The 18,612-nt window shown below is 37.3% G+C and overlaps 1 protein-coding gene across 1 annotated transcript in view; it reads left to right on the top strand.

Annotated features, from left to right (window-relative positions):
* Positions 1-18,612, top strand: part of PLPPR4 (phospholipid phosphatase related 4) — a 41,723-nt gene that overhangs the window by 8,941 nt on the left and 14,170 nt on the right. The window contains exon 2 of the mRNA XM_036069554.2: positions 13,983-14,168. Coding sequence (XP_035925447.1) covers positions 13,983-14,168 — 186 coding nt within the window. The remainder of the gene's footprint in view (positions 1-13,982; positions 14,169-18,612) is intronic.

Genomic DNA, 18,612 nt, shown 5'->3' with positions numbered 1-18,612 from the left:
AGATGCTTGTATTGTAGCAACTGAGATCTGGGTGATTAAAACACAGCTCCCAACTGTAAAGGTTTGGGTTTAGATCATGAGTCTTCTCCATGGGAAAACATAAAAAGATGGGCAATAATCTGTTGCAGACTGTATACTAGAAAGAAATGAACTTTTGAAACTTTTCTACCCTGGGTTTCTACTTCCACTTGAATGTTATACATACATGAAGAAATTTATTCAATGATGCTAGATTCTTTGATATTTAAGTTTCATGCATATATAGTTATTTCATGGACAATATTGGTTCTAGTGACTTTTAGATAATTAGACCAGGAGATAATTAAGATAATTAATTTTTTTCATTTTTTTACAACTCCAACCTCTAGAGCGATAGAAATAGCAGGGAAAAGATAATAGGCTCTCATAAATTTGTGTTGCATTAAAGTCACATTGGTCAAGAAATCTGTCAGTTAATGGAGATAGGGAGATAGAGACAGTACTGAGCCTCAGCTTTAGTTGTAGCCTTGGCCTCAGTCTTCTCTGCCTGATTCCAAAGGCTAGTGGTCCTTTTAGTCCAGTTCAGAAACAAGGGAAGAAATCGCTAAGACTTCATCACCCAGATAAGTGTTCCAACATGTCCAAGAAGGGCCAAGTGCAGCACCTCCCAGAAGATGCTTGCTCTCTGGGGCTATAAAATAATTTTACAGACTGTTCATTCCAAAACTCCCAGCCCACCTGTCCCTTCCTCCATCACTACTCTTGCATTTTAAGATTGCAGAGGTCAACACAACAGAGGAGAGGAGAGATGGGTAATACGAGATGACCGCAAGAAGCACAAATACCTCAGTGAGCTGTGTTTCAGTCTCACATCCTCTCCTGTGTTGTTTCTTCATTTTCCAGGCCATATTAAAAACCATAATGAGGACAACAACTTCTAATCTAGACAGAGGCAGTTAAGCATAACAAAGGGGCAGACACTGAGCTTGGGCAGTGAGGCAGGGACCTCCCCTTCTTCAACAGCAAAATAGGGCTGCTTAGCTACACAGACCAGATGGTTGGGTTGCCAAAATCAGAGGCTGCTCAAATCTTGGCATATGTGCAGAGGCTAACCAAATCTCTGATGGATGGTTACTTCTTGAAATGGGTAGAGAGGTTGCTTAAAAATGTCATCAGCCACAACACTGCTTAATGGTCCCTCCAGCTCAGAGACATCCATCCTACTGGGCCACCTTCCAAAGATATGTGCATGGCACCAGGTAAAACTCTAATTAAAGTCTGCCGAATGGCGCATGCACGCGCGCGCGCGCACACAAACACACACACACACACACATGATCTCATTTACTCTTTTGACTTTTGGTTCAAACTACTTACTTTCCCAGGTTTTTGTGTTGGTCAAGCAATCCAGCAGTAATTAGATTTATTCATTTAAAACTTGAGTAATAAAATGTGCCTCTTTGCCAGATGTACTTGTATGCCACGTTACATTGTATTTGGTGTGTATATTTATTCATCTGACTTTTTGATGCATGTCAAAATGAAACACATGATACAATTATACTTAATTTAATCACAGCCTTAGAATGTTGGAAAGTAAAAGTTATTAATGTCCTGTCCCACATTAATATTCCACCTTCAGTATTCCTTTTATATTCATTGATGTCTTTCACAGATACATTCAAGTAAATAAAATCCTTAGCAGCCTTGGAAAATCTTTAATCTTGAAGGTGGGCTCATAATATGCATTTAAGTATGCATCTAAGTACGTAGGAGACAAGCTTGAAGGAGAGAGTGGTTCTTGAGACATTGTTAAGTTCTTATCTAAAAAAATAGATTAAAAATCCCTTTGTTGGATAATTGATAGGTCAAATAAAATATATCAGCCACAAAGTATACACTCAATAAATGTTATGATTTAAATCAATTAATTATTACATAATAAAAAATATAAACTTTTATAGTGCTTACATAAAATAGTTTAATGATAAATTTGGTACCTGAATTTAGTGAACAACTCAAAAATTTTTCAAAAGATTGATCTCTAATTCAATAATTTCTGTGTTTATAACATAAAATTATATGTCACTTTAGATCTCAAAATCATAATTTTGGTTTTGTTATTCTATATTTCAAAATTTTAGTAATTTTCAGTTACATTTCATTTCCCTGACATTGCCTGACAGTATTTATTTATTTTTCTTTTACTTCTATGTTGTTTCATATTAGGATATATGTATTGGACCCCAAAGGTACTATGTATTTCCTTTGTAAGACCATTCAGGTGAAAATATATATGTTTTCTCTACATGAATAAAATAATCCAAGTAATAGTGAAAATAATCCAACTAATAGTAAAATCCATTTAATCTAAGTATATTAAAATTTTAAATTTTTAGGAGATATCAGAAATACATGCATAATACCAATCATAGCAGCAATTGTAGGGAGGCATCCATGGTATATAAAGATAAAATGTACTTTATATTAGTTTACTTCTGCTATTTCTCAATGTCTTTGTGAAGGCAAAGGTCAGAGGTGGAAGTTTTAGCAAAAGGCAGTAAGTATAATGATCACGAACGTGAACTCAGGCGTTGGGCTTCTTAGAGTTTATAATCGAGCTACCCAGCTGTATAATCTTGCACAGATCATGTCATATGTCTATGCCTCAGTTCTCTCATCTGTGGGGATAATAATAGTACCTAATAATAGCAAGAGGTTTTGCAAAGATTGCATGAGTTCAGAAATGTAAACTTCTTTAAATGGCACCTGGAAAATATTAGCAGCATTAAATTGCTACTTGTACCCATATTTTTAAAAGTCGGGTATATGTTCTAAGGGAAAAGAAATTACAACTCTAGAAAGATTTAAAAGCAATTACTTTTAACAATTGAGGTACAGGTCCCCAGCCTCAGGTCTTAGTGTCTAATTTGGTTTAAAGAACAAAATGCTTTCCAAGACAATGCATATACCTCATTGTCTAATTATGTAAGAGGAGCAAATCTTCAAAACCTGAGGTTAAAACTGGTGATTACAAAGCTTACTACCCCAAGCCTAATGCTGGGTCAATATTCAGATAATAAAGGACATGTATTATTATTTTAAACTTTACTGTTTGATCATTGAATGATTCTAATTAATGTTTTTAGAGCTATGAAGGTGTACTTTATATTTGGATATAAAGACATAGAACAGAGCTTTCTCATTAAACCTAACATATATGTTAGGTCTGGTTGCTCATCCCTATTAACTACCATTGCTATTTGAGGGACTTAGTTTGAGTTTCTTGTGTTCTTCAATGCTTAAAAAAAATCGTTATTCGAATTCTAGAAATTTACAATAGGAGCATGTTCTGTGAGAGAAGTAGGCAAGGATCTTTTAACATGGGTATTTTTCTTTTATCATATTAACCACACGGCAAGAATTGTGTAAACCACTTAACATCTCTGCTAGAGCCATCCATCCATGTATGTATTTATTCAACACTGAGGCTACTGAGTATGTCCTTCTCTATACTAGGCCCTGGGGACAGAGAAGTGAGTAAGACCATTTCTCTGTTCTCAAGGGTCGTATCACTGGGTAAAAGAGAAAAGTGGAGGAACAACTGCCATCCCATATGACAATCCCTATGACAGAGGCATTCCTCGGTCTGTCTCTGTGCAGTTAGAGAAAGCAGTGCAGAGGAAACAATGAGAACAGGAAAGCATCTGGAGCTTTAAAGGTGCCCAATCCCTGGTATTTTATACTAGAAGTTATTTATGAGGGAAAACAAAAGTGAAGATAAGAGCAGAAAACATCCAAGATATAATTAAGGGTTCTTAAGATATTACCAAAAAACCATTAAAATTCCATTGGAGAAACCGCGCGGGGAAGAGCTTTAAGACCTTGGACTATCAGATGATCAAGAGTGTGATTTGAAAGTGCCTAGCACTTTTCACTCTTGGTGCCGCTGTTGAAACCCCATTGCACACATGGCCATCTCTCGCCTCTGTCCTTATGCGGCATTTCCACGGAAGGCTGGGGTTCTTCTTTCCTGAAAAGCACCGGACTAATGCCAGATGGTGGCATGTGCCAGAGCGGCAGCAGGGTGGAATGAGGCTCGTGCTTCTGGGAGTTGAACGGATACAGCTCCCCACTCTGGCTTGGTACTTAGAAGCCAGGCAAGCTGTTTAACGTATCTGGAGCAGGGTGTTTTCTCAAAATTTATCTTACAGTTCCCAAAGAGGTCATGATGCTTACATAAAAACCCAATAAAAGCGCTTTTCTTTTTAGATATGAATTGCTGCTCGATAAATTCTACTTTCTTTTGTTTTTATTTTTGTTTATTTTATTTATTTATTTATTTATTTATTTATTTGACAGAGAGAGAGGGAACACAAGCAGGGGGGAGTGGGAGAGGGAGAAGCAGGCTTCCCACGGAGCAGGGAACCCTACGGGGGGATCGATCCCAGGACCCTTGGACCATGACCTGAGCCAAAGGCAGACGCTTAACAACTGAGCCACCCAGGCGCCCCAATAAATTCTACTTTCAGTAACTGAAAGTTAACTGAGCTGTAGAAAAGATAGGTAGTAGATTTGAGCACAAGAAGCAATTTTCATGGAGCACCTGGGTGGCTCAGTTGTTAAGCGTCTGCCTTTGGCTCAGGTCATGATCCCGGAGTCCCAGGATCGAGCCCCACATCGAGCTCTCTGCTCGGCGGGGAGCCTGCTTCTCCCTCTGCCTGCCGCTCCCCCTGCTTGTACTCTCCGTCTGTCAAATAAATAAATAATTTTTTTTTTTTTAAAAAGAACCAATGTTCATGTTTGGGAGCTAAAGAGGTAGAGAAACTTTAAGAGTGAAAAAGTGGGTGACTTTTTTTAAATGGCACACATTTCCGGCAACACCCTCTTTCCCTGTGGCAATCAGCCTTTGTAACAATGTTGAGGGGACAGTAGGTTGAGAGCCATGAGCAAAGAAGTTGACAGCATGTTTCCTGAACTTAGGCACCTGGGTAGGAATCTGGGTGCTCCCACTCATCAGCTTTGTGACCCCTGGACAATTTATGTAACCGACATCTGCCTCAGTTTTCTCATCTGTAAATTGGGAATACCAGTAGATACTTTATAAGGTATGGACTGAATGCAGCAATCTGTTATAGAACTTAACACAGTATCTGGCACCCACATCCCCAAAACATATGCTATGGGATTGTTAAGAAATCGTTCATGTTTTCTGTTTATTTAATAGTAATGTCCTATTTTCTTTTGATTGAATTTGGTGAACATTTACTGAACACCTGAAACATTCAGAGCACTGTGTGAAATACACAGGTCTCAATTTTAAGTACTTAATCTTAAGACTAAGGTTGATAATATGCAAAAAACTATCGTCCAAAGCAAACAGGTCCTACAATAAAATATATATGGAGTACAGGAGTCAGAGTCTTCTGTTCTGAATGAAAAGCATGGAGAAGTTTTCAGGGAGAAAAAATCATGTCATCTTGACCTTTATGAGGACAATTTTTATGGGACACAAATGTGAAAATGTAATGTCAAACAGAGACTAGAACATGTCTTTTGAGACGTAAGTGTAATGGCTGTTTGTGAGTTGGGACAGTGGAAAGTAGGTATGGAACAAAATTAAACAGCAGACTAGGCTATAATATAAAAGGTCATGAGTGTCATTCTAAAAAATTGGCACTTTATTCAGTTATTGGTGGGACATTCTTAAAGAAAACTCAGCCTAGAAGTAATGTGGAGGATGAAATGAATCACGCAGAGGACAGAGGTGGAAGACCTAATACATTATAGAGGGTAGTGACCGTGTAAAAGAAATGAGTGGAATGTCTCTGAAATCATGCCAGCACATGGAGAATTCTAGAACTACATGGCAATGTAAGCAGCCCCCCATTTCACTGAGAACAGACGAGGCCCAGAAAGGTTAAGCGACTTGCCCCAAATTCTAGAAGCTAGTGGAATAAAGGAAGGGAGAAAGTGGCTTCTCCTGGCTCTGAGGCTGACATTAGTTTCCTTCTATCACACTGTCCCGTTTGAATTTGTATCTCTGCATGCCATTTAAACCACAGCCAGTTTATTTGTGAAAACTAATTTAGATACCTAGACCTTGAATGGTCTTACATACAGACTCATTCTTGACCTTTTCCTTCCCTTAACAACACTACACATGTCAGTGCGTTTTTTATAACCCGTATTTTTGAGATTCATTGTAGTTCATCTAAATATGCTGCAATTAAGATAGTGTTATAAACTATAAAGCCCTATACTATATTATAGTATATATTTTTAGTTATTATAATTGCCAATATTTTAAGGAAACATTACTAGAAATATCATTAAATATTGCACTGTAGGAAGTGGAAAATTCTATCATCGCTGTGTTCACCTATGACAACCTCCTTTGTGGCACAAGTTTTAGTAAAATTACTTTTTTTTTTTTTAAAGATTTTATTTATTTATTTGACAGAGAGAGACACAGCGAGAGAGGGAACACAAGCAGGGGGAGTGGGAGAGGGAGAAGCAGGCTTCCCGCGGAGCAGGGAGCCCGATGTGGGACTCGATCCCAGGACCCTGGGATCATGACCTGAGCCGAAGGCAGACTCTTAACGACTGAGCCACCCAGGCGCCCCAGTAAAATTACTTTGATCTGCTAATATTTCTTCCAGTTTCAACTTGATTTCAATATATTGTATTAATGTTTTAAATTTCACATTTTATATGATTTGGGGATACTTTATCAGAATTGGTTCCCAGCCTCCCATTTAAACTTTGTTATTCACAAAAAAAATTAAATTAAATTAAATTTGTTATTACATTTAAAAATGTTTCTTTTCTTATAGATTACCTCTTGCATATGAGTGGTAAGAATCTACACAATTACATTCTTTGACTTCTTGTGCCATTATTTGTAGTAAAAGCAAAGTAATTTCGTTCTGAAATTTCTTGTGCAAGCGTTCAAAAGCCAGTGTGATGTTGTTTAAATCATCCTGTATCAATCATGTGCAGCTTTTCACTAGCAGCCTTGGTCCAGATTGGCATCTTACTCTTCTGACAGCTACATTTTGATACCTAAGAGGCATCTCAACTTTCCTATTTCCAGAACAGAACCTTAGATTTCTCCTACTCAAGCTTCTCCCAACCTTCCCTCTTCCAATAAATGATGTCTCTGACCTGATTGCTCGAGCCGCGGATCCTCGAAATCAGCCTTGATTCTTTTTCCTTCAGGGACCAGACTATCAATAAGTCCTGTCATTTCTGTCTCCAAAATCGCATCTGGATCTGGCAACTTCTCTACATCTCCAGTACTGCACCTGTGATCGTCTTGCTGCCATGGATGCCGCACATCCACTAGTATGGAAGCTCCTTGGATGCGGAGAGTTTTCTGTTGTTGACCAGGGTCTTCCTCACTCACAGAGAAGTGTCAGGTGCACACTACGTAGTAGTCAGTAAGTTTTTGCTGAGTTTTGAAGAGCCTTCTAAATTTTCACTCTGCTTCTACTTTTGACTCCCCACAATTCATCCGCAACCCAACAGCCAGAGTGATGTCTGTAAAATATATTTCAAGTCATATTATACCCCTGCTTAAATTCTCCAAAGCGTTTCCAAACGTACTTTGCATAAAATATTAACTCCGGCCACAGCCTTCAATTCTCTGCAAAGCTTGGCCCCAAATCCACCTTTCTGACTTCTTCTGTCACTTCTCCCTTTTGAGTCTGCCTTTTACCTGGTTTTTAGATGGTTAGTTCTTTCTTGCCCCGTGAAGTTTTTGCTTGAATGACACCTACTTAGGTAGGCCTTTCCTGATCTAAAAGAACAATCCAGGCGCTCAGTTACCACACCTTCTCTTTTATCTTCTTTAGAGTCTATGTTCTTTCTCATATTATAATTTTTAAATTGTTATCTGCCTTCCTCAGCGAGAACGAAATCTTCATGAGAACAAGGACTTTGGTTTATTCCATCTGTATTCCCAGGCCTAACGCTAGCAGGCTCTCAGGAGATATTTGTTGAATAAATAAATAAAGGAGTATTAATATTATATACATTAAATGGCTCTTTGCGACTATGTTCCCACCAGTTTAAGAGGATTTCATAAGACTCTACATTCATGATGGCCATGAAAAAGGAAAAGAATGGAACTGACCTGTATTACTCTAGGCCAAGAGCAAAGTAGACGCTCCCAAATGAGAAGGAAAGCTTGTTCTCATTATCAACATGCTAAAAGCAAGTAAGTTATCTGACCTAGATAAAATGTCATGATAGATTCCATAAAATGTTTTGCAAAAATTGATACATACCGTCGATTTGTTTTTTTTAAATAGGCCTCAAAAAATCAATATTATCTAGCAAATGTAATCTTTTGAATCGCATTTCTTTTGTTTGCCTTGTCCTCTAAAACTGTTGTAATCGTCTCTTAAAGATTGCTTCTGTTATTTTTACTCACAAGTTCCTTAGCAGATGGTAATTATAAGAATCAATCTCTTTTTTTAAAAAAGAAAAAAAATTTTCCTAATCTTCAGGTAATTTCCCTCCTCTGTATCGTTGCATAAAAATAGCAAGTTCATACTTTTTTCTTGGCTACAAAATAACTAGAGAATAAATTTCCTAATGCCTGCCTATATGGATCTTTTAAAATCTCTTTTAAAATCTCATTTTAAATGCAATCGAAAGATGTCTGTGCGATTTTATTTTGTATATATATCAATTCTATATTTGTACCCAAATTAGTACATACCATCTGTTAAAATTCTTCCATTTGTTGATGAGTATTTCAAAAGATGAAAGATACCTCTGAGGATAAGTGTGTTAGAAGGAAGCATTGTAATTTAATTTATTATGTTATCTGGTAGTAAAATACAATATAGGACAACAATGTATAAAATTACTTTTTCCTCAAATATTATAAATATTTTGTTCAAATCACTATTTCTTTTTTTTTTAAGATATTTATTTATTGGGGCGCCTGGGTGGCTCAGATGGTTAGGCGTCTGCTTTCGGCTCGGGTCATGATCCCGGGGTCCTGGGATCGAGCCCCACATCGGGCTTCTGGCTCAGCGGGGAGCCTGCTTCTCCCTCTCCCTCTGCCTCTTTCCCTGCTCATGCTTTCTCTCTCTCTCTCTGTATCTCTGTGTCTCAAATGAATAAATAATAAAAAAAAAATCTTAAAAAAAAAAAGATATTTATTTATTTGTCAGAGAGAGAGAGAGAGAGAGCACAAGCAGGGGGAGCAGTGGGAGAGAGAAAAGCAGGCTCCCCGCCGAGCAAGGAGCTGGATTCAGGACTTGATCCCAGGACCCTAGGATCATGACCCGAGCCAAAGGCAGATGCTTAACCGAATGATCCACCCAGGCATCCCCAAATCACTATTTCTTAAAAACAAACTGAAGTAGAATGCAAAGGATAAAAGATTTTTAAAAAATCCAGAGAAACCAACACCAAAAGGAAGAAAAATATGGCCATTATTTTGAAAACAGATGAGGGTCTTAAAACATGTTTCTATAGAACTGTAAAAGCTATTAATACATGGGTAGAAAGCTGGGAAGATCTTGAAAGCAGGCTGATGTCTGAAATGATTAAGGTGCATAACATTACTGAAGGGAATTATTTTCACTCAAAAAATTAATTTATTATATTCATATATATGCATATATTTTGGAAGTCATTCTGATGTATAATATTAGTGGAAGTGTAGAAATGAGTAAGATTAGGCCCCCACTTCAAGGAGATTTTCATTTGGGAAGCAGAGCAAAGGCTCCAGCTAACTTATAGCAGATAACTATAATAAAGAACAGCATATAAAAATTTCCTAAAAAGAGGGGCCCAGGGGTGGCTCAGTCTGTTAAGCGTCTGCCTTCAGCTCAGGTCATGATCTCAGGGTCCTGGGATCGAGCCCTGCGTCGTTGGGCTCCCTGCTCAGCAGGGAGCTTGCTTCTCCCTCCCCCTCTGCACATCCCCACTTGGTTGTACTCTATCTTTCTCTCACTTGCACATGCTCTCTCTCTCAAATAAAAAAAAAAAAAATTCCTAAAAAGAAGTACTAGGGAATTAAGAGTGAGGAAATTACTCTCAAAAAGGATTACCATATAAAGAATTATGAAAAAGGGGACATTTGACAAGTATAGTATTATTAATAGTTACAACAACAACAATAATAATAATAATACTAACATTTATAAGCTATTCTTCATTGTAGGTATTGTTGGAAATTACTTGCAATAGTTCATTTCATCCTTTCAACTGCCTGTGATGATAGCTACGTACTGTCAATGTACCTATTTCATAGATAAGAAGACAAGATTTAAGGAAAACATTTCCAAGGTCACACTGGTGGTAGTGAGTGGAAGAGCTGATATTAGGACCTCCCTTGAAAACTATATGACCCCACTGGTTTGACTACAGTATGTTGAATTCAGAGTGTCCCTCCCTGTTTACACATACACATGTACCTACATGTAAACACATAGACACACGTACAATATAGGAATAGAACTTTCATTTCACAGCTGCATCTTCATTGGTACAGTTAAGCAGATTCTAAAGTAATCATCCACAAAATTCAATGGCAAATAATGTCTTTACTAAGGAAGATTTGTTTAATTTTCAGATTGGTCATGTTGATTAAATTTTGTTCACCTTTCTGCAGAAGACATCAAACTCACTTTACTGGAGCATTAGTATCTTAAACTGAGATGATCCAATGTCATTTCCGTGGGTATCAAGGGTCTCGGATATGACTCCCATTTACAAAATATCTTTCTAAGACCTAAAATATGAACTAAAGGCATGGGAAAGAGGAAAGAAGATGGGTCATCAAATCTGGTTTAAAAGTGAAATACTTACCAAAAACTAATGATGTAATGTATGGTGATTAACGTAACATAATAAAAAAAAGTGAAATACTTAACATTCACATTAATGGAGGGAAAACTTTTACTGACTTTATGGAGACAGTACTTTTAAGATAATGTCTATTTATGCTAAAGTGATACATTATTTTTATCTAAAGATTTGCAAATAGAAACCCTTAGTTAAACAGAACTTTAAGCTAAACAGCACCCCCCCATTAATTGATGCTAGTTGTATTTCATTACCCTAAAACTCTAATCCCATTTTTGAAGGAAAAAAAAAAGGCATAGAATAGTGGTTAATAAATAAGACTTTGGAGCTACAATTCATGGGCTCAAAATCTACCTCTGCCACTTACTAGAGGAGACTGGGCTTATCCACCTGCAAAACAAGGATAATAATAGCACCTATGTTATATCATAATAAAAAGTCTTAAGTTAAATGAGTTAAAAATGAATTAATAAAATTATTTAAGGTTTCTAAGATAGAAAACTGATGGCACATAATAAGGGCTATATGCATTATTTGTTAAATTAAAAGTAAAATATATTTAAGTGGATTTGAGTGAAAAATCTCAAACACGCACATGCAGCATGAAGTGGTGCTTTACTGGTTGAGACCGAAAGCTCCTAGTTGTGTATTACAGGAGAGAGGGGTGGTGGGGAGAAATGATCAGATATTTGGAGTGATCAAATGATCATGGGTTCTAATAAGAGAAATGTGAGTGTTTTGATGTACTTTTTGTTCTATTGAAAAACATCAATCTGAAAAACAGGAGGACAATGCCAGATTAATCTCTATACATAATTAGTTTTTCTAATAAACCTAATTCTCACCTCATTATAAAAAGACCCTTGGGGGGGCACCTGGGTGGCTCAGTTGGTTAAGCAACTGCCTTCGGCTCAGGTCATGATCCTGGAGTCCCGGGATCGAGTCCCACATCGGGCTCCCAGCTCGGCAGGAAGCCTGCTTCTCCCTTTCCCACTCCCCCTGCTTGTGTTCCCTCTCTCGCTGTCTCTCTCTCTGTCAAATGGATAAATAAAATCTTTAAAAAAAAAAAAAAAAAAGGCCCTTGGGAAAAGAAGGCATAATGCTGTTTTGTAAATTTATTTTTTTAACTGAACAACCAGATATCACGGATGGTCAATAATGTCTTCATCAAAAATCTGCTCTGTTTAGTCAACTAAATCTTGTATCCTCTAAAAGTAACAAAGCCTTAAGCTAAACAATTCTTAATATATGTGTGATTTAATCTGAATTTTCAAATTCTGAAAGGTCTACCATCAATGTACATGCAGTATTTTCTCTTAAGTTGAGAGCAAGTGTCTCATTATCTTATGATCCTTGCTGGCCAAGCCCATGTCCTGTTCAACCATATTATAGCTAGCATCCACATGGTACCTGACATATTGTAGGTTGAGTGAATAAATAATTGAATCCATAATACAAAGTCTCAAAGGTAAATGTGTAATTTAGGTTTAACCAGACAAACTAAAGGACGTCCAGTGAAATTACAATTTCAGATAAACCATAAATAATTTTTAGCATAAGTATCCTCCAAATAACTGCATGGGACATACTTATACTAATAATTGCTCATTGCTTATCTGAAATTATAATCTCACTGGGTGACCTGTATTTTCATTGCTAAATCTGATAACTCTAGTCTAGTTATTAACTTATTCAATTAGTCATTTATCAACAAGTATTTATTGCAGTATTAAATTATTAAAAGATGTACTACATGCCCACCATGTGCCAGGAACAATTCTATGCCCTGACTCAGCAATAAATAAATATTAGTGGCAGACTCTCACTTCATGGAGCATGTATTTCAGTGGGAGACGGAGAGAGGGTGATGAAAAATAAACAGGTGAAGTATTAAACTGACAAGGTAATTTTGGTTAATGATCGATGCCATGAAGAAAATCAAGCAAGATGATAAGGGCAGAGAGGGAAGGATGGATCAAGGGCTACCTTTGTGTGTGTGTGTGTGAGGGGAAAAAAAGCCTTTATTGATAAATAGTTTACAATGAACTAAATAGAGTAACGGTTTATTGGGGAATAAAAGCTCTGGCAGGATCTCCATGTCTCCACCCCAGCTCTAGCTTTCAGCCTCTGCCTTCCTACTGGCCAGTTTGGATGATGAGGCATTGGTGGGCATGCCCAGCCTCCTCGAGCCCTTGGGGGCCTCTGTCTTCCTGACCAGGGGTTCACGCACCATCTTAGACTCGCCACCCCTAAGAGGAACAGCGGCCTTGGCTTTGGGCCTCTCCTTGGCCACATGGTCAACGACTTCTTTAGGGCAACTGTCTTCTTTGTTTTGGCTGGAAAAGCAGCACCATTCTTGCCCTTGGGGACCGTGGATTTTGAACTCTGACTCCCAGCTTTTGTTTTCCTGTGGGCCTCACCATCTTGTCTAGTCCTTCTGCCTTTGACCTTTGACTTCCCACTAGGCCCGGTGGCACTGGGAAGGGCCCGTGTTGCCTTGTCTGGCTGTTGGGAGACCTGATGACAGGAAGTCATCATTAAATGACGAAAAGAAGCCAGTTTATACAAAGAGCCAGAGGAGGAGCACAAAAAGAAGAAGAAACGGCAAATGCAAAGGACACTAAGAAATGAATGTGACTGTTTAGGAAAAGTGTGAAAACCAATTAGATTATAGTGGGCAGGAGGCTGGGGAGTTGTATAAACACTGTACAAGAAGATGTAAGAAACTGAAACAAGAGCCAGTTCATGCAGAAATTTATACTCCATGATGTGACATTTGGATATTATTCAGGTAGAATGGAAAGCACTATAGTGGTTAAGATAGGGAGGGATATGATCAAAAATATTTTCCAAAGACCCCTTGGTTTGCTGGGTGGAAAAAGGATAGGTGGGGTGGGGAGAGAAGACTTGAAAATACAACACCAGTTAGGAGGTGATCTGAGAGCAAAGGTGAGGGACAAGACATGGGCTCATAGCAGGCTGGTGACAGAGGTAGGTGAATTAGATGTTCTGAAAGCAGAAACCATAGCATTTATGAAAGGTTTTAAGTCTGAGATTGGAAGAGAGTGGTGAGGGAAGGGGAAATAGCCATTTGTTTCCTCTTAAAGATGCACTGGTCCTATGTGTGAGCCGTGCACCATAATGAATTGCTCTTCTATGTCCTTCCTTCCCAGTTGCCTATATTGGCATCGTCGGTGGTTAGCCTGTATTTCCTTGAACTCACGGATGTCTTCAAACCTGTGCACTCTGGATTCAGCTGCTATGACCGGAGTCTTAGCATGCCGTATATTGAGCCAACCCAGGAGGCAATTCCATTCCTCATGTTGCTGAGCTTGGCTTTTGCTGGACCTGCAATTACGGTAAGAATTAACCCCAAATTATGTTTGCCAGTCCCCAAAAAACTAAGAATGACCACAAGTGCGTAACAAATGGGTTAAAAACAAACAAAAAGTGAACTCGCCATCTTGGAACAGAAAGATCATGTCTTTGAGATATTTTGAAAATGTCATGTGACTTAATAGTTGAAAATTACTGGCATTAAAAGTTAAGATTGTATAATTGCAAAATTGATGGGTCTCTAATGTTCAGTTTTACAAATCATTCTAAAAAAATGTTTGTAACTGCATAATTCCCCTTGAATAGCTAATATGACATTTCTGATATACTTCCTAATTAATGTGTTGATATGGTATCTGAAGTCTGGAAAGCTGGAAGGGAAAAACAAATTAATTATATAGCCAAGAACTTTCTTCTCAAAAAGCATGTTGATATCATTTACAGTTTCATTTTGTACTGGATTAGCACTTTTTATTGATTATGAGCACTGAGCACCAACAATTATAAGGTAAAAAGGGCACAACTCACATTCCTGGCACGTTGGTTCACGCATGCGTGCACACACAAAAATAAAATAGATGCAAAACAGGCATTTGTATTTTTAAATATATACTATAAAGAAATGCCCTAACCTACTGGAGTTGAATTTAAAACATAGTTATTTTTAGTTTGCTAACTTACACATTATGAATAAACACATTTTCATTAATCCATTAATAGTAAGACTGGACAAGCCTTTCCACCATCTCTTCTGCACCCAGAATCCCACATAAGGGACAAGAAACATATTTCAAGTTTAATAATATTTATTTCTACCAGTAGGAGCTCTTAGTTCACTTTCATCATGCTCATGAATGTCAGAGGGAGTGGTTATTAAATGAAAAGCTGTATTTGAATGGAGCTTTTACAAGATTCCCTAATGAATCAGGCAATTCTGGTTCAGCACATCAGCAATTTTAGAAAAGTCTATACATAAGCCTTCCAAAGTTTATACTTTTATGTAGCTATGAATTTGTTTTTTCAAAATTTCCCCTGCATTAAATAATTACAGCGTATGTTTACACTCTAAATAAATTATACAAAACATTTTCAGGAGGTAAAATAGAACTTAATATTCCATACAACTTTATCATACTTAAAAGGTCTCAAAATCCTTTGTAAATTAATGAGTTATTTGAACTCCAGTTAACTCCAGGGTGATTGGAACTATTAATGATGTGCTTGGAAATAGCTGAGACTCCAATAAAAGATATTTAAAGTGCAGTGTTGCTCAGAATAACAGCATTTTCCTGTCATTTCTCTAATGACTTATTAAAAAACCCATATCATCAGTCATTTGACAAGAGCAAAAAGAATGTATGCTTTAAACTGTTACACCAGAAAGCATTTCTCCTAGTTGGGGTGTAACCCCCAAATTGATTGTAATAGAATACTTGCAATAAAATAAATAAAATTCTGTACAAATGTTCACGTTGAACATGTGTTATTTAACACAAGACTATGTTTGATATTTAATCATTTAAATAATTGGTTTTTTATATGTCCAGAAGCCTTTCTTCCCTAGGGTATTTTATTAAGTTGTTAGGAAAGCAAGTCTAATTGTGGCACTTGTTGCTGACACCGTTTACCTCACATCAATCCCTTTGCTGACACAGTTACACATCCTGGGGACAATGACCTTGGTCTCATCGCTGTGTTCCGGCATCTGTGAATCTTTCATTTCCTTAATAAATTCTCAATATGCCAGTTAGGGATGTTTCCGGGGCTTCCAGGCCAAAGCTTGCTTTCTTGAGCCTTGAGAAATGACAGGGCAAATCTGCCATGGCTACCTCTCACCAAGTTGGACCTCGGGAGCTCAGTGCCAGTTCCTCCTACAAAGGGCCCACGAAATCTCGGGGTCTCCACAGGGCCCCCATAGTGGCTGCATGCCTCTTAATAGAACAAGAGGCAAACTAGGGAAATATTTATATTCTGGGGTCCCTAAGTTCCTCCATATCACTTAGAGTTCCACAATACTCCAGGAAGTCAGTGGTTCTTCTCTTCCACAATGGGTTCGTAGCTCTGGATAACCAACTCAGTGGTAAAACAAATCTTGCTCACATCAAATACTGCTTTCACACCTTTCTCTCCAAACATATATCATACTTCTTCTAGATTTCTTTCCAATTTCATTTTCTCCCCTATCTTTAAGGACTTCTCCCAAAACATTCATTTTCTCAACATTGGTCTTATGGGGTCTATAGTCTTCTTGTTCCAGATCCATAATTCTGTCTCTAATTTTACTACATAGTTACTACTCTAATCTCCTTCTCCTCTGTTCCTGAAGGTGAAAAATAACAAGTAGACTCTAATTGCCAACTTTCAAGGTTGCTGTTTTCTTTTTATCTATATGGTAGCATAAACCTGTTACAAAATGGGGTGGTGACGGAGGGGAAACAAGAGGAATCCTTCCTTTGGAAAGGGTTTTTAAAGCCCAGTTCTGATGGACATTAACGAGGGCACTTGATGTAATGAGCACTGGGTGTTATATGCAACTGACGAATCACTAAATTCTACCCCTGAAACTAATGATATACTGTATGTTAAGTAAATTATATTTAAATAAAAATTTAAAAAAAAATAAAGGCCACTTCTGTGAGGAGAAGCACTGTATTCACCCACTCATCTGAGAGAAGAGCAAGTAAAACAAAAGGCCTCATGTCAGCAATATTTTTTAAAAGAATCTTTACATGAACAAAAGAAGATCAACTGATTTTTGATACAGGCCTTTAAATATAAATCACTTAGTGTTTGCTTTTCAGATTTTTAAAAATGCTTTGAGAGACATTTTAAAAATATAATCCGTCTTCGTGATGTTGTACCAGAAACTGTAAAAATTCCTTTCATGTCTGTGAAATACATTTTCTTATCTCTGAAATTGCCCTTAAATTGGAAAATTTCATCCTTAATACTCACTTTTCCTTTACTTTAAAGTAATAATGAAACAAGCATTTTGTTCAGTCCTTTGGAGATTGTGTCTCAGGGAAAACAACACAGGATATCATAAATCTTCATGGAATCTATATGAACAGAAATAATGTATACTTTCTCTTTGCTGGGAGTAAACTTTTATTACATTTTATTAAAGAATAAGTATATCTAACTTTATAGGAGGATTCTATTGGAATTTGATTATAGTTCCTAGACAGTAACCTTATCTTTAGGACAATCAAAATGTACAACATTAAATGTATTAGGGTTTCCAAAAGACATTCACTGCAAATTTAAACACTGAAGATACTATGATAAATATTATACTTTTTGTCATTCTCTTTTGCTGTTTTCAAAACAAACACTTTTTTTAAGATTTTATTTATTTATTTGAAAGAGTGAGAGAGAGAGCAAAAGAGAGCATGAGCTGAGGGGAGGGGCAGATGGAGGGGAGGGGTAGACTCCCACTGATCAGGGAGCCCGATGCAGAGCTCCATTCTAGGACTCCAGGATCATGACTTGAGCCAAAGGCAGACACTTAATGGACTGAGTCATCCAGGCGCCCCAACAAAGACTTTTTGATTGTGACTTCTCCCTGTGGTGGCTATTCCTAGGGCAGTGCCCATATGATTAATAAAAGGAAATATATTTGTCACTGTGTCTCCCCTGAACGCGAGCCACTTCAGAATCTCTTCCAAAAACCTGCCCATGATATTCAACAAGCAAAAAAAAAAAAAATTCTTTTTTGGCCTGTATACAGATTAAACAGAATATTGTGAAAAGATCCTTTTCAGAAATTGTTTTCTATTTACAAATGACAAAAGCAACAAATAATTTTATTGTCAAAGCCTAAACTCTGAAACCGTATTTTAGCACACCCAGCATGCCATTCAGAATGAGGAAACGAGCAGGCACATTTAGAAATACCTCAGGAAACATCTCCCCTCCCCCTGAGGAGAATTCCATCTTTGGACAAAATTGAACCACTTTGAAAATTCATGCAGTGACATGTAGATCAAGGTTAAATGAATAGAAGTGTGAGGAGAAAATTGATGTGTTTCTTAGAGAGGACAGTTGGGTGATGTCAAAATAATGACAAGAAACCTCTATCTATAATCAAGCCAAATAGTATTAAAGCACTCTCTTGACATATGAGTTTTGAGCATATTAAAAAACTAAAATAAAACTCCTGAAATCTCAAGGTCATTTGAGATCATGACTATTGTGTTGTATGATAAGACACATTTCCCTAATGGCACTACACAAATAAATTCTTATAGAATTTAGCATTCATGGACAAAATGTGAATCATTACATATATAATTGAAAAGAGGAGAAAAAATTATTCACAGAATTATTTTTGAGGAAGTGAAGATGAAATCAATATCTTTAACCATACAGCAGTGCATTTCAAGGATGAGTGGTTAATTTTCTTGAAATGATGAATTTGAGATAACCATTATCTTATTCTATGTGGGTGGTATATCATGTCACATC

Source organism: Halichoerus grypus, chromosome 5 (genome assembly GCF_964656455.1).
Source record: "Halichoerus grypus chromosome 5, mHalGry1.hap1.1, whole genome shotgun sequence".
NCBI lineage: Eukaryota > Metazoa > Chordata > Mammalia > Carnivora > Phocidae > Halichoerus > Halichoerus grypus.
This window is presented reverse-complemented; position numbering and strand designations above follow the sequence as displayed.